This window comes from Pocillopora damicornis, chromosome 1 (genome assembly GCF_964200805.1).
Source record: "Pocillopora damicornis chromosome 1, jaPocDami1.2, whole genome shotgun sequence".
NCBI lineage: Eukaryota > Metazoa > Cnidaria > Anthozoa > Scleractinia > Pocilloporidae > Pocillopora > Pocillopora damicornis.
Window position 1 is genome coordinate 612,501 of NC_142670.1, and position 16,106 is coordinate 628,606.

Genomic DNA, 16,106 nt, shown 5'->3' on the forward strand with positions numbered 1-16,106 from the left:
CTCAGCGGGCGCGGCTTGGTGCTCTTCCGCTTGCATATCCTAAATGTGGACGTGACAATCCATAAGGAAGTCGACCCAATTGCCCATCTCATCCCTGGAATGAGGACTATTGATAGATTATCTCAGTCACGGCCCAGTTCCAAATCTTGATAAGTTATTTTTGGATGTAAATGCAGATGGAAGTGTGATCGACATTTTTCGACTGTTCTAGAAAATGAGAAATTCAACCATGTCCAACACCCCTGTAAGATAAATCAGCACATTTCAATTCCAGACTGCAATACAGGACTGTAATGATTTAGTTAAATTTTCCAACCAATATGATCATTTTGGCTTCGAAGTGTCGATAATAGATCTGCTTGCTTTGCGAAATTTGTCAAATTACTTGGGCGTTCATCTGTTACCGTTCTTCCAATAGAAATGTAGTCATATCGAATACTCCATGGAATCTCCGAAATTATTCTCGAACAGAAAATGTGATTACGTTGTTCTAAAGTCCAGACATAAAGGGGCACGTGCGTGGGCGCACTAACAAACTGGTTAATTAAATTGTTCAAACTTTTGATTTATGATAGGAGTCTTATGTTACCTCCTTGCGATTAAAAGCGGAAAACTGTTGACACAAGGGTTTTTTTATTCATGATGTGTCACCTTTAAAACTTCGATCCGTTGTTCCAAGCATAATTATTGATGACACATACAAGTGCAACTGTAGCCAGAAAAATCCCAACAAATTAAATTTGTTTATTTATTTGCAGCTTGCGTGACTCGTGCGATTAGAATGGCTGACCGGCTTCATCAGTGCGACGCAGTTGGATATTCGTGAATCTGATCAAGTGTTCTTTCCTAAAAGCGGGATTTTGACTGTTACGTGATTAATATTATCCAATTTTCAGAAAATTTATGTCAAAATCCTAAGCCGGAAGAGTCTAAAGTGTCCAATAGAAGCAATTCTTTGAAACAGTTAATCTGTTTGACGTTGTAAACATACAGTTCCCGCCGTGTCGATCAGCCAATCAAATTTTGTTTTGTTTTTTTTTTTACCACGTGACGTATCTCATTCCATTACTCAAAGCCGTTTGAAAGAGTTTGTTGAGTGTTCTTCAGTTTATGTTTTCGTGGCTGAGTTCCGTTTTTCTTTCTTCGAATGTGTAGACTTTCTACAGAATCTGTTGAATCATGAGCAGAGCTGTAACGGCGGATTTGAGGCGCAATAGCATAGATTTTCTTGGCGTGTCTGGTTCGTACACAGAAAAACTTTCTTCGAGTACGAATTCGATCGACGGCGAAACCATACCACTGCGGAGAAAGGGTTTTCAACATGAGCAAGATTCGAAGAGGAGCGGAGATTTTTCAGCTCACAATGGACACAGAACTAAAGAGGATAAATCTGTGGGATTTAGCTCAGGGAGAACATGTGGTTGTCGTCCGGAAGAATACCGAAAAATACAAAACTACTGCTTTCGATTTCTGGAGATGCCTAAAGGACCTTTTAGCATCTTGTACCATGCTCTTTTGTAAGTAGAAACTTTTCTTGTTGATCGTTACCAGAAGCGAAGAAATTGATATTTTATCGGCGAAAATTGGATGAATCTCGATTTATTTCGTTTAATAACTCGCTTCATCGCGGGAGCTGACGACAAGAAAATGGGTACTTTTCTTTTGTTGTTAAGTGAAAATTAGTTCCTAGGATCTGTTTCTCTAAAGGCAATAAATAATTCGTAACGTCTTCCGATCTGTTTTAATTTTAAAGCGATCGCATTTTCACCTGGGGTTCGTAAGTGTACAAGTTCCTTGTTTTGATATTTTCGCACTCGACACGTCAAGTTTTTACTAAACAGTAAACACACAAACATGAATATAACCGAGCGTGGTAATTTTCACTTTCAATTCTACTACGTGCCCAACTGAAATTTTTTCCCGTGCGTTTTTAATACCAAGATAATGCTCTTCAATCAACTTTGAAATTTAACGCTAATTAGTTCACTTGGATGTGCTCTCTGCTTGCAAGTCGAGATAATTTTTTTGCTATTAATTAGCCTTGCGTGAGAATTAAAACTCTTCGCATTGCAAATTTTAGAGATCAGATGGGAACTTATTCATGAGATTAAAACGACTCGAAGCTTTGATTTACTGTACAACGAAGTAGACCTTGTTGAGGACTAGGCGCACTTTTTAATAATGAAGTCTATAAACGGTACCTATTTGTACTGGTAAGACTGAAATATTATTTTCTCGTTTCTTGTCAAATTATTCTGGTATAGCTTTGAATGGAGTATTTGTGAACTATTGTGAATTTTATTTATTTTTTGCACTCAAAATCAATTCTTGAATCACTTGGAAAGCGTTTTTTCGTCAAAATACTTGGTGAATCCTTAAAATAATCTGAATCGGAACGTTCAAAGCATTTTGTTTTTCTATCGAACACGTAGACCTTATTCAAAATGTATAAAGTTCCCCTGATTTATTACAAATCACTCTCTAATTAACCTCATTTATAATGTGCTATGTGGTTTTCAAGACATGTTGTCGGCGAATAATTTAATTCACACATTATTATACTTTTTGGCAATTATCTCAGTCCTAGATTACATGTTTGTCTTGTTCTTTCCATTCTAGGCAATATTTTTACAATGAACAGCCTTCAATGTTTTTTGCCAAGCTGTTCATTGGAGAGATAAAATTACACTCTACCCTTATATGTCAATCTGCACTCTACGATTTTCCTCGGAAACAAAAATAGTGGTTTCATTTGCATATTCAAAGAACAAACATCTCTCAAATTTTTCATCAGGGAGATCTGTTTTTAAAAGCCAATTGTGAATTATTAAGAAGATTCTGTTGCATTATTTGGTCAAAAAAATAGAAAAGGTTTGGTGAAAAAGCACTTTTTTTCCAACAGATTCTAAATTTGGATTGCTCAAATTTTTTGGCACTGAACCCTTGCTGGGCATGTTTAGCAACTGGAAAAAAAATAAAATAGACCACACAAAAGACTGTTGAAATATTTTGCCTAAGTGTGAAGTCAGCATCGGAACCAATGATCATTTCAAAGAAAATACATTGGAGCAAGGATTCTCCTCTCTTTTCATGTGAGGTTTTCTGCCAGACAAAACTATCTGAAAGAAGCAAAATATGACAGAAACTTATTATATATAAGTGAAAAATATTGCTTTAATATGTGTTTTAGAACTAACCGGCAAAACTTAATTACCTACGAACAAACATTCACATCCTTTTTTTTGTCATTGTGGTAATGTTTTCTTTTCGTCTCAAATTTTTTTATGTGTGTAGTGTTTTTCGTTGATAAGCCTGCAGTATGAGAGTAAAAATCTGTTAATGTAAAATTGGATTCATTAGCCAAGGTCATCTTATCTTAAATGTGTCTCCAGCAGTCTTAATGTGTTTCTGTCTAAATATAAAATCATTCTTCACAAGAGCTGTTTCTGTTTTTTCTGCGGTCAAAAGTATTAGCTACAACAAGGGTTTATTAAGTGCCTGTTGTTTCTGGCCTGTCCAATATCTGTTCCATATTAGTTTTTTTCGTCAAAGAATGTATCCAAGACTTAGGTGGTGTAACAACCTTGCGGTTGTCATGAAAGGAGTCTTCCCATTAATTCCTATCAGAGTGTAAGACAGTGTGTTGAGGTGTTGATTAAATGACAAATGCTTTAGGTGTGAAAATGATATTTGACCATTGAGGAGTTTAATCTGTTCAAATGCTGTTATCCTGGCTAATACATTTAAGTTACCTTTTCTATATTTTCATATAGGGGGGCTTACTTTCACAATTACTGTTGGTACATTGGAGCGTTGCTTGCTTTACACAAAGGAATGAACATGTTTATTTTTCGATGAATTCTCTTTTTGCAAAGTGGGCCTTCATTCGGTATAATTCCTTTAAAATCAGTTCTTGTTTGTCGTATGTATATCTTTTTATTCACACTTGCTTTTGGTCCAACTGTCTCCCAAAAGCATCTACAAAACCACAAGTTTGAGATTTTTTGATAGGGAAAGCACTGGATGGAAGGACATAATCCTCTTATGATTTTGCTCACAGATTACATAACTTTTTCTGTCACCTCTGCTCATTTCAAATCTTATTTACTTAATTTCTCTGGTTTTGGTTTGATATGAAAGATTCTTTCATCCCACATAACAACAAAAATAAACATATCAGATTAATACAGGATGATGACCCCACAAGTGTCTTGGGGCATTTTCACTATGATATATGTCAGCGTATTAATGATGGCATATGCTATGTGTTTAAAAGGTCAAGCAGTCTAGTTATTGATTCTGAAGTAAAATTGTGACATGTATGATTTTCTGAGTGTTCTTAATTTGCTTGCAGATTTTTCCTGGTGATTGTAAGTTTGATTTTAAGTGTGCTGAGCACAGTGCGAACAAAGGAAGAAAACTATGAAGAAGTTTTAGAGACACCAATTTTAGTAGTGGTGAGTGTCTGAGAAACAGTGAGCAGAAGAAAGCATTGCATTTGAAAGCTGTGACTTTGATAAGGAGCATGATGGACATTGCTTAAAGCCATTTGTGTCACTGCAGGAAGTAGGAAAGAATTTCGGTCACAGAATTTGTGACAAAACTTGCCAATTTGGTCTCCTTTGGCTGACTCCCATGTTACAAGTTTCATGTTTAATTACTAAGTGTTTAAAGTCTGAGATTGAAATAAGAAAAAGATTTGCATAAAATATCATGTAATGTGACATTAAACTTGTCAGTTCCCGTTTATTTTGTGCATGTTTTTTTTTCATCAAATGATCTGTTATGGAAATCTGACAATTGGAATCGATGAAGAGGCCCAGATCTCATCTCTAAAGAGCATACTTAAATGTGTCTTTGCTTTTGAGGTTTCACTAACAAAATATAATTCCAATTTTGTTCTTTTTACAGGAAATTATTTTAATAGTGGTATTTGTAGTAGAGTATTGTGTCAGATTTTGGGCGGCTGGTTGTCGCAGTGCGTACGTAGGGATTAAGGGAAGATTACGCTTTGCTGTACAGATATATTCTTTAATAGGTATGATTCTCATTAAATATTTAATTTTGTTTTTTCTTTTTGTGGTACTGTGTTTCTATGTGGCTCAGATAATAGAATTAATGAGATCATTAGCTTGTAGTCAAGTTTATGTCTATGTGTATTAAGTCCTGCAGCAGTTGCATCAGGCTTAACCCTTTAACCCCCATGAGTGACCAGGATAGAGTTTCTCCTTACAATATCAATACAACATCAACTAGATAAGTGATGAGAATAAAGCAAAATATCAATTTGCGTATAATTAGTTGATCCAATACTAAATTCTCTGCACTAACTTTATGAGAATTGTGTGGTTGACAGTAAGGGGGATTACAAGTTTGATCTGGGACTTAAGGGCTTGACAGGGGCTGCTACAGTTTTGCTGCTCTCCTGTGCATGTCACTTCAGTTTACTCCTGGTGCATCTTGTTTAACATGCTTATAAGCTGCTGCTGTCACCCTTTCTTCCAACCTCACAGCCAAGTATTGGCTCAGTATTTGTAATCTTTTATTGGTGACCAGTGAAAGAGTGCCAGGTTAGATTAATCAGTCGCAGGGTTGCCATTATTAGTGAGCTCCTGCTTAAGAGTTAGTTCTTGGCTCCACAAATGCAAACGCACCTCTGACTTGCTATTATATGATTTGGAAAGGTTTAAATTCTTGTAAGATGTTGTATTTCTTTGAATAAGTGCCTGGGAAGAAGTTAGTTAGGTTAGTTCAGCAACAGGACAGTAGCTTATATTATATAAGAACTCTACAAGCACATGGGGACAGAAACAACTGGAGCAGAGAAGAAATTATTTCCCCATACTGATTCCACTGTAGTTGAAGCCTGAAAATTTTAAATGGAGTGGCAATAGAGACAGGTTTTCCTTGAATCCACATTGTTAAGAAACTGAGGGAAGGAGGTGGGGGGGGGGGGCATTTGTTTGACATACAGCCTTGTTGGCACTTTTTGGGTGAAGGTGCTTTTTAGAGTGTAAATGCTTATTTGAGGAAATATAATATGTGGCAATTTTTAAAGGTTAATTGTGTAATTTTTTGTTGCAGATATGGTAGTCATTGTTTCTTCAATTGTAGCTGTGTCCCTGGCTAGTAACATGTCTTCTTCTCCAATTAGGTATTACGACATTTTTTGCCTGTTTCTTGGGTTTGAATTTTTGCTCTCATTCTTGTACATAGTTTTGATTACATTGATTCTCTGTTTTTATGTCCAAGGTTACTGAGATTTCTACCACTCCTTCGTGTTCTGAGATTCGACAGACAGGGAGGAACGTGGAAACTCTTGGGCTCTGTGATCTTTGTCCATCGTCAGGTGGGAATAAAAATTATATTAAACTCAGTCATCTTGAATTATAAACTTTTCAGTTTTACAATATCACCCCTGAATCACACATTAACGTTGCTAGAGTAAAAGAAATGATCACCTTCTTAAGAAGTTCTTGATTGTGAAAAAACGTTCTCCTTGTCAGCACCTTGGGAAATGTATTAAGGATGGTATGGAGAATATGCATACTGATGTCGCTGTTTTAAGGGTTAATAAGAGTGATTGATGTTATATTTCTCTTTGTTTTCAGGAACTTCTTACAACATTTTATCTTGGTTTTATCAGTTTAATATTTGCATCCTTTGTACTCTACATGGTTGAAAAAGATTCAAATAGTGATTTTGACAGCTGGCCTAGTTCCTTTTGGTGGGGAGTTGTAAGTATACAATGTAAATTGACTTTACTATTCTGTTGAAACTTTTTTTTTTCTGTTACCATTCACTTTTTCTTTCTTGTCTTGTCCACTCTTCTCTTTCTCTTTCTTCTTTCACCCATCTCCTCCTTCCTCTACTTTCTAATTCTGTCCACCTCCTTTATACCTTCCCACCTCACTCTATTCCCTTTCATCTCCCATTCCCTTGGCAGTCTTTTTATTCCTTTTATTTTCCCACACCATCATGCCCATTCCTTTACTTTCCTTTTTTCCCTCCTTCTCTCAACTCCCTCTTATCCTTCCCCCTCCCTTGTCCTTCTGCCCACTCTGCCCCATCCCCTCTCCCCGCCCTCTCTCCCTTCCTTTCTTCCTTCCCTCCCTTTTTCTCTCCCTCCCTCCCTCCTTTTTCTCCATACCCTTCCCTTCTTCCCTTCTTCTCCTCCTCCCTCCCTATTTATTCTTACATTCTCCCTCCCTTTGTCTCTTCCTCCCTCCCTCCTTCCCTGTTATCTCCATACCCCTCCCTTCCTCCCTTATTCTCCTTACACCCTCCCTCCCTCCCTTTTTTCCATACCCCCTTCTCCTCCTCCCTCCCTCCCTCCCTTTTTTCCATACCCCCTTCCCCTCATCCTCCCTCTCTCCCTCTCTCCCTCCCTCCCTCACTTTTTTCCATACCCCCTTCACCTCCTCCTCCCTCCCTCCCTTTTTTGCATACCCCCTTCCCCTCCTCCTCCCTCCCTCCCTCCCTTTTTTCCATGCCCCCCTTCACCTCCTCCTCCCTCCCTTTTTTCCATACCCCCCTTCCCCTCTTCCTCCCTCCCTCCCTTTTTTCCATGCCCCCCTTCACCTCCTCCTCCCTCTCTCCCTGTCCTTCCCCCTCTCTTCCCTTCCTTATCTCCTCCCTCCTAATATAGACAACACTCTATAATGTTGCAGGTCACCCTTACAACAGTTGGGTATGGTGACACTGTACCCTCCACCTGGTATGGAAAGTGTTGTGCTGCTTTGTTTTTCATCTCTGGAATCTCCTTTTTTGCTCTTCCTGCTGTGAGTATTGAGAGTTATTACATTGGATATGTAAAATAATTTACCCGTTTAACATAAACTCTTTTACTCCCTGAGTGACCAAGAGAGAATTTCTCCTTACAATAGTGATACAATATCAATCAGATATTAAGTGTTGTGAGTAAAGAAAATTATCAATTTGGGGATAATTAGTTGATCCAATACTGAATTCTCTGAACTAATATTACAAGAATTGTATTGTTAACAGTAAGGAGAATTACAAATTTGATCTAGGACTTAAAGAGTAAAATAGTGGAATAATCTAAACTTGGTAATTACTGGTATATTACTTGTATAAGACTGAATTGCACTGTAATGCGCCCAGGATTTGAAAGAGAAACTGAGTGTGTGAAAAAATAAATATGTGGTTTGATCTTTGATGATTACTTGCCTGCATTTAGCTATTTCCAGGTTCGAAAAACTCTCATTTTCAAATTTCTTCTAAATCAAATCTTTCTCACAAAAGTCAGCTTTGTTGACCTGACAGCAAAAACTACTTTGTGTATCAAAGGCCTCATTTTGATTTAGGGATGTTGGCTTTCTAAGAAGTGGACTTTCCTCTATACATTGCAATTTGAGCTCTGTGGTGCAGTATTTTGGATCACAGTAGGCCTTTTCTGTGTTCTTTAAACTTTCACTATTTGAATGAGGCTGAGTGTAAAACCTTAATTTTGAAAGTAAGTTTTATTTGCTTCAGAATAAAAAATTGTGTTCTTATTTAAGGCTGTATACCGAGGTTTGTGTTATAGCATAGGCTTTACTATTGTGATGTTTAAAGCAAAGGCTTAGTGTTTCTAGTAATTGCCAGTTGTTGATGAATATTCAGTTTTATTTTTTCATTGTTTTCCAGGGCATTTTAGGATCAGGATTTGCATTAAAGGTCACACAACAGCAGAGGCAGAAACATTTTCATAGGAGAAGACGGCCAGCTGCAATTCTCCTTCAGGTATTAAAAAAATTTTTTTGTTATTTTGCTTAAAGATTTATTCCAAAAACTTTCAATTGTATGTTTGCAAGAACTTTGTAATTTTGATATTTTTCCAAAATAACCCTTTGACTCTTAAGGGTGATCAGCATCTAATTTCTCCTTGTAATAACACCCTGGGAGCAAATGCTTAGGTCATGAGAATAAAGGAAATGATCACCAACTAAAGAGGCTAATTGTTGAAGAACCTTAGGAAATTTTTCGAGAACAGAAAGGAGAATATGCATACTGATTTTAGTGTTGTTCTTCATCTATTCTCTACAGTCATACTGGCGGCTTTTCTGTGCTGATCTAGACTCAAAGTCAGTAGCAACATGGCTGCCGTCAATTTACTACAATCGCCAGCAGCACCTCTTGAAGGCTGTAATGGAGAAAACCGGCACCACAGGTATGGTGGGAGTGGAAGATGATAGTCCTCATCTATCAGATTCACAACATAAAAGGAAACGGTCTCTATGGACAAAGCAGAAAGGGTTTAGAAGAGAGTCATATGATGTGCATTCCACTAAATCTGATTCACAATTGACTGCTAATTATGACAGGAAGGCTAGCACCTGCAGTGTATTAGACAGTGATTTTATTGGTGAGACATTGCCCATTTTGTGACTTTAACCCTTTTGAGCCCAAGAGTATAAAAGGAAAGCCCATGCACATGTTTTGGCAAGCAGTCTGGATTCAGCCCAGTTTTCAATCCTTTAATTCTGATTAGCAATAAATGACTGTGTTTTTTATGTGGCAATAGGACTAATTTATAGCAGAGCAGCTCGCATTAAGCCTATAAAATGTCCAAAAACTCAATGGTACCAAAAAAAATAAAAAAAGGAAACAGTGCCAGCAACTTTCCTTCAAATGGTCACAGAGTAATGTCTCAGCCATAGACTTGTTAAAACTCTATAGCAAACTCATTCAGCATAGAATTGCTTTTGTGTATGTAAGTGTTTCTGTAAAATGTCCACAAAAGCCGAAATTTGAAAAAAATTGACTGGCCAAGGATCTAACTCTGGGTGAAAAAGGGTTAAAGTTTGTTATTGTCAGACAAAAAAAGACAGTATTTAGGGCTGGTTTTTGTGAGTGATGAAGTTGATGGAGAATGATTAAGAAGCTGAGAGGCTGTGGAAATAATTGCAGATGGTGGCATAAGCATCAAATATCCTTACTTTGATGCCAATCTTATCAGATTGGTGCATTCAATCCTGGCATCCACAAAAAATCCAGAAAAAAGCTGCCATCACAAGTCATCATCAGCTTCATCTGCAGCAGTTCAATCTATGGGCCCTGTTGCCTTACCTTCTATCAACTTCTTCCTGCAAAAATCAGTTCTAAATCTTGAATGGGCATTATATACAACTGAGAGTCATGTTTAACTCTTTCCACTGCTTTGGTTGATAAATTGTTACTTAATTCTCTGGGAACTAGGGGGTAGCCCAACAGAAAAGCACTTTGGCAAATTTAAGTGCGGAAGTTCTGTGAAAAAACTTTGAGAATGTTGAAGATTGTGCCAAAAACTTGTAAAATATGAATTGAATGTTTCCTAAGTGTCAGTGTCAGGAAACAATACTCCACCCAATGCTTTATGTAAGATTGGGTATTGCTCTGTTTTTGGAGATGCTTTCCTTGATTTGGCTTCTGGAGAAAGAGTTAATGAGTGATTCTAACTTTTAACAGTAAGATATGTGTGGCAAATATGCTGTTTTTTTATTTTTCTCACATTATTTTTGTTTATTTTTCTTTTATTAGTAAGAATGCACCAGTGAACTAGCACTTGCACATTCTTCAGCACTTGCAAGAACTAACAAAGCAATCCACTGTTTTACAGAAAGATAGGCACTAGCCAGTGTGAAATATGGGATTCCTGTGGCATGCATATGCTTGCATAACTGTTTGGTTTAAAATTTATTTTTAAAATGACGAATGCATACTTTGTTACCCTGATCAATGCTAACAGCAATGAAAATGTGTGACTTTCAATAATTCAATTTTGCTACAGTAAATTGAAATGTTTCAACTGCAAAATCTGAAACAAGTTTCTTGATTAGTAAGGTTGACGGGCATAAAAACAAAATAAAAAAAGTAAAATTTAAGTTTAGCTAATATTTTTTTTCTTAAAGAACATTCCAAATTTTTTGGTATAAATGAATCTGAATTTGGGAATACTTAGGTCACTTAGAGCTTACTCGTGAGCAATGTTCATAATCTCTGACCATCTAAAGGTAAAATTGTGAATATAAACAAATAATGTTCAAGTCTGGTAAAGTCAGATTATCTTTATAATACTGACCGTTGGTATTTCTTTTATTATTGTAAATATGCATGAAAAAGCTTCCATACCCTTTAAATTTAAGTTTTGTCTTAAATTATTGCATGGTACTGCATTTCCTCTACAAGGGACCGCCCTATTATTCTTTGCCTCTCTCCTCCATCTCCCCTCCCCTTCCCCCCCCCCCCCAAAAAGGAGGTGATTGACAAAGGACGGTTTCCAGCACCGTTTTGAAATCAGCTACGAGATGTTTAATTCTTGAATAAATTTGAATGAGGTTAAGTCCCCTCCCCCAGGGCCCCTCGTCGAGGAAGTACAGTTCAATTAACTAACATTTAAAATTTAAAATAAACTTCGATCTATCTTCAGCTGAGAGTACCAGATCGAAATTCGGTTCCGTCAACAGCCATGATGCAATAGTGACGATGCTGTCATCACATAATGTTCATTGTTCAATCGTTCACTCCAGAAAGCAGTCAATTATACCCTCGATTTGGGGCGGTAAGTGATTGACAGTTGATTGACGGTGATTGATAATTATGACGGAGTCTCTAAACTTGACTTTTGTGATAACAGTAAAGTTGAGCTATTTAAAAGAGAATCTAATAGATGTAAATATGTTATTTGAAACGTGCGGTGCTCTATCAAACTTTAAAATGTTGTAAAAATTATGCCTTTGCAATTCATTTAATACATTTTCCAAGTCATAACTCAGACAATTTAATAAACCGCAGTGAGAGTTATATTTGACAAAAAAAATTATAACGCCGTTGCACAAAATCAAAATTAAATGGTACATGATATTAAAAAGAATATGCTGAATGCAAGGACGACGGTCTTTTCTGGTTGTATAGTTTTGAAGGATATTTAAACTTCTAATCAGGTAAATTTTACATAAACAAAAACTAACATTTGTCTTTTTACTTAATTTTCATCTCGGCCAGGTGGGTATATCTATCTTTATGTATCAAGCAATCATGCGCAGGAAACACTAACCAGTTTGCATATCTTTGTAGTTAATATATGCTAACCTGAGTATGATGACGTAATCTTAACAAAAATAGCCGCTGATTGGTTGTTATTTACGCGCGAAAATTCAAAACTGAGACACCCAATCAGAGGTAATTGGCGCACAGGTCATCAGAGGGGATTTGTGAGTGCATTTTTTGACGTCACTCGGGAAATGTGGAGTTTGAGCTCAAATAGTTATGGAAGGAAAACTCTGTTAATTCCATATTCCCGATTAGCTTAACCTCTTTGCTCTGCGATATTGCAGATGAAAATGCGCTGTTGGCTTTACAGACAGACGGAGAACGACCATGCATTGAGTAAGTGTCTTTTTTTGTGGATGTTTTTAGCGAAATATTCAGGGATTAAATGGGGTTTGTCAACTTTGTTAACTCATATCCCAGCAGTACTTGCTTTCTTCAAAGGTCTTTAATCTCAGCTTTAAAATTTATTACTTTCTTTCCACAGGTTGACAAATGCTCAAAAGTTGGCCATTCGTCTCATTCGAATCCTAAAGCTCAGGGTTGCAATAAGGAAATTCAAGGTTAGGGCAATCCCCGGTTACTTTGGACACTTAGTTGAAAAATGCTCCAACTTCTTTATCATCTTTTCTGTACTTTCTCATTGTGCAGGAGGCTAGGAGACCATATGATGTTAAAGATGTTATTGAACAGTATTCAACAGGTCATGTCGAAATGTTAGCAAGAATTAAAAGTCTCCAGGCCAAGTAAGGGCATAACAAATATAATTTTAGACTATTATTTGATAGTCGTGTCAAGCTAGACGGTCATGGTAGGTTTCAGCGGAGAGAAAATTGAACTGCACCTCTTGGTTTCAAGGAATCTTGCGAGCTGTCACGTGACATGAAACGGAGTCAGAGACCAATCATAATGCCTGTGAGCAACATAACAACCAATCAGAACTCGAGACAAATACACGTGACCAACGCCAGGCACTCCAAGCGCCGTAAAATGCACGCGCCATAATCGTGATTGATTTTGATTGGTCGAGGAAGTTACGCGTGTTTCTGTTGAGCCAATCACAGTGCGATGTTCAGCGAAACTAAAGCTCATGCTAGTCTTTTTTTAAAAGTTGTGTAAACTGAACTTTTTATCTTTTTTCTCATGCAATAAATCTCTTCTAAGCGTTGTAGACGTCTGTCATTCGTGTCATTACATTTCCAGTGACTCTTCGCTAAAAAAGCAAATGGATGTGATTCAGTGAAGTGCGCTTCGCTTTTTTCTTAATGAAAAGGCGTACACCGTGTGTTGTAAAATCTATAGTGGTAGTCGTATGTATGTTGTAAAACCTGTGGCTTATTATTTTTTACTTTAGGATGGACAAATCTCACAGGAGTGAAGGAGGTAGGTAATAAGGTTATTACACAGGAAATTTGAGAGCTAATTGGAGGAATGTATCGAATCGCTCATCATCCAAAGTAACATTTATCTTACGGCGACGTACAGAAGTTTGAGAATTCAAACGGAGGAACACTTTTCTCGTAGACAACAAGAGTGACAAAGTTTAGTTTTGGATCTGACTGATTGAGAAAATTGCACATTTTTACAAAAGCTAGTTAAGCGAAACCATTGCAATCCCTTATTGCATTCGACTTTTCAATGAAAATTATTTTACGAGATACAGGGTTGGAGAGTGCAAGACACTGACACTGTTAAGTTCACGCTAGGGTTGACAAAACAAGATGGAGGGGAAGGGACTGGGCTGTTAGTATTTGCAAAGTTGAAGACTCTTCTTTTTTTTTCCAGATGATGAAGGCGCAGTAAAAGTAGACGTAACCAAAAGACTTTCTCGGGTGGAACATCAAGTGACCATCATAGATTCTAAACTTGAGCTGGTTCTGCAGATGCTGCGGAGCCTTCAGAGCACTCGTGAGTCGCCATCGGGTGGCAGCAACTCTTACGATTTGAATTTTCGCGAAAATGGCGACGGTGTTTCCTCCAGGCGCTCCTCAGTGACCCGCGCGCATTCTGACCCGTTAGACGTTCGAACCCAAATGGTTCCAGGCACACACAGCGCTACTACCCACGTGGTAAGATCGTCGGATATTCCTTGCGTGACGCTAAGTTATCCTGAATCTTGCCATAGCTCAGGGTCACGCCCAGGCTCTCTGAGTTCCACGCAGTCGCAGTCCCTACATGGAAGTCTTTCGGGTGGAGATCAACACCCAAACTTGGAACACTTAGATGCAGTTTACGATACTGATGCGACTGCTCTGAACGCCCCACCCTCGTCACGTAATCTTGGAACGGACAAGAGGCAATTGTCAGACGTGACAGAAGCGGATGAGAGTCTTACGGATTCGAAAGAAACTGTTGGTGGGCTGACTCCCCCCGGACCAATTTCTCATCAAAACTCTACTGCGTCTGATACTGATCCCGTTCTGGGGGATACAGACAGCCCTACTGAGCAGAATGGTGAGGAACCGGTGTGGGAAAAAAGAGAAATAGGTTTAGAAACGAGACGGCGTAAACGAAGTCTCCTGAACTTATCAGAGTCCGAAACACAAATGCCAGAACATGAAGAGGTTTCACAGGCAGAAGAAAAAGACTCAGATGAATGCGACATCGCTGAACGATATCAAGGGACACCAGAACGAAGGGACTCTCTCACAGGGGAAAGGGACACTTTACCAAGGGGTGCTCAGGTGGAGTCGGAAGGTGCTCCATCTTCCCCTCAAACCGTTGAAGAAGGACACTATGATTCATCAGTGAGATCTACGCCTACGCGGATGTCGGCGAAGCGGCGCCCTCTTGTAAAATCTAACCCTGTTGAGGTATAGATTTATCAGAAGCTAAACGTCTCAAAGACTGGCGTGACTACCAAGGAATTATGATCACAGAAAGTATAGGCTTACGCTGAATGCGTCTCCTAGAGGAACTAGTCCAAGAGCGTTTTTAGCCTATTCAGGCTCCGCGCTCATTGAGTGAACGAGATCCCCAAGGGTTTCAGTTGCTTGTCAACTTAGAAAACTCTTTCGTCCCTGCGGATGTTCTTACACGAATTTTCCGCCCTTTCGATGTGGCTGCTGTTGTGAATGATCAACTAGTTCAGCGTAAACCGCGGGCTCAGGAGAGTGGTACTTATTCCTCTGGCCGCGTGCTTTGATCACGGAAAAACATGATGTTAGAGAAATAGAGTTATGTCTCTTTTTCGTGTAAAAAACAAAAGCCGCTAAAAATTCAGTGTTGACCCGCCACGCAACAAGTTTAGAGCTTAAAGTAAACATTAAAGCTATTAATAACTACATTTCACGAACGCCATTGGAAATCTTCTCGATGAAAGATTTCCCAGGAAGCTGGACCTCCTTATATGGTGCGATGCTTAATATATACAAAGATTCTTAATTGCATGAGGATAGAGTTTGCGGATAAAATATTGTGAACTAGTTAAAAGTAATTTATTGGAGCGGGCATGATGCTGAGTCAGTTCGTTGCAAACAGAAGTTTTGATCTTTGATCTAAAAACGTGCAAAATTTTGCCTCAGAAGGTTTTATCATTTGACTGTTGTTGGGTTAGGGGAGGGTTAAGTGCGCAGTTGTTCAGATACTGACATAGATTTGAATTTAACATCAGCCGTGTAATGGTTTTGGACACGAGTTTGGTTTTTAACGAGAGAAAAATATTTTCTCTTGCTTTAGATAATCATGAAATATGAACATTATTTAAGTCTCAGATGAGTGTTTTCAAATGCTGCCCTTTTATCGACGTTACTGAGAATTTTCTCGTTAAAGGTGTATTTTTATATTTTGAAGAGGAACTGACCTGTGTAACAACTATAATAATGTACAGTTTGATAAAAGGAAAAGTCCCATCATTCTGCTTGGTGTGTTTCTTGAAATTTTTCGTGGTGTATGCTAACATAGTGTTTCCACCTGTGACATGACTAAACGCAAGGACACTTCTCCAAACACTTTACCTAGTCCTCCATTAAAGGATGTATCTGTCCCTTTCTGGTTAGGATCAGGGACGGTTAAGTTCTCCCCAGGTCTACGCATTAAACAAAATGGAATCCACAACATATTTTGAAAGGTTCTGC

General features: G+C 38.2%; 1 protein-coding gene across 4 annotated transcripts; it reads left to right on the top strand.

Moving 5' to 3' along the window:
• Positions 1 to 635: 635 nt before the first annotated feature.
• LOC113669432 (potassium voltage-gated channel subfamily KQT member 1) lies at positions 636 to 15,884 on the top strand. 4 transcript variants are annotated; one of them, XM_027185458.2, is made up of 15 exons: positions 1,048 to 1,517; positions 4,355 to 4,457; positions 4,912 to 5,038; positions 6,085 to 6,154; positions 6,253 to 6,349; positions 6,612 to 6,737; positions 7,671 to 7,781; positions 8,650 to 8,745; positions 9,049 to 9,367; positions 11,411 to 11,542; positions 12,318 to 12,369; positions 12,518 to 12,593; positions 12,682 to 12,776; positions 13,385 to 13,413; positions 13,816 to 15,884. In XM_027185458.2, exons 1-15 carry the CDS (start codon positions 1,180 to 1,182, stop codon positions 14,847 to 14,849), a joined length of 2,805 nt encoding a protein of 934 aa, XP_027041259.2. In that variant the 5' UTR covers positions 1,048 to 1,179; the 3' UTR covers positions 14,850 to 15,884. The 4 variants fall into 4 exon arrangements, with proteins under 4 accessions (XP_027041260.2, XP_027041259.2, XP_027041261.2 ...); XM_027185460.2 differs by having other exon boundaries at positions 1,061 to 1,517; positions 9,049 to 9,172; XM_027185459.2 differs by lacking the exon at positions 11,411 to 11,542 and having other exon boundaries at positions 636 to 1,517.
• Positions 15,885 to 16,106: the final 222 nt, after the last annotated feature.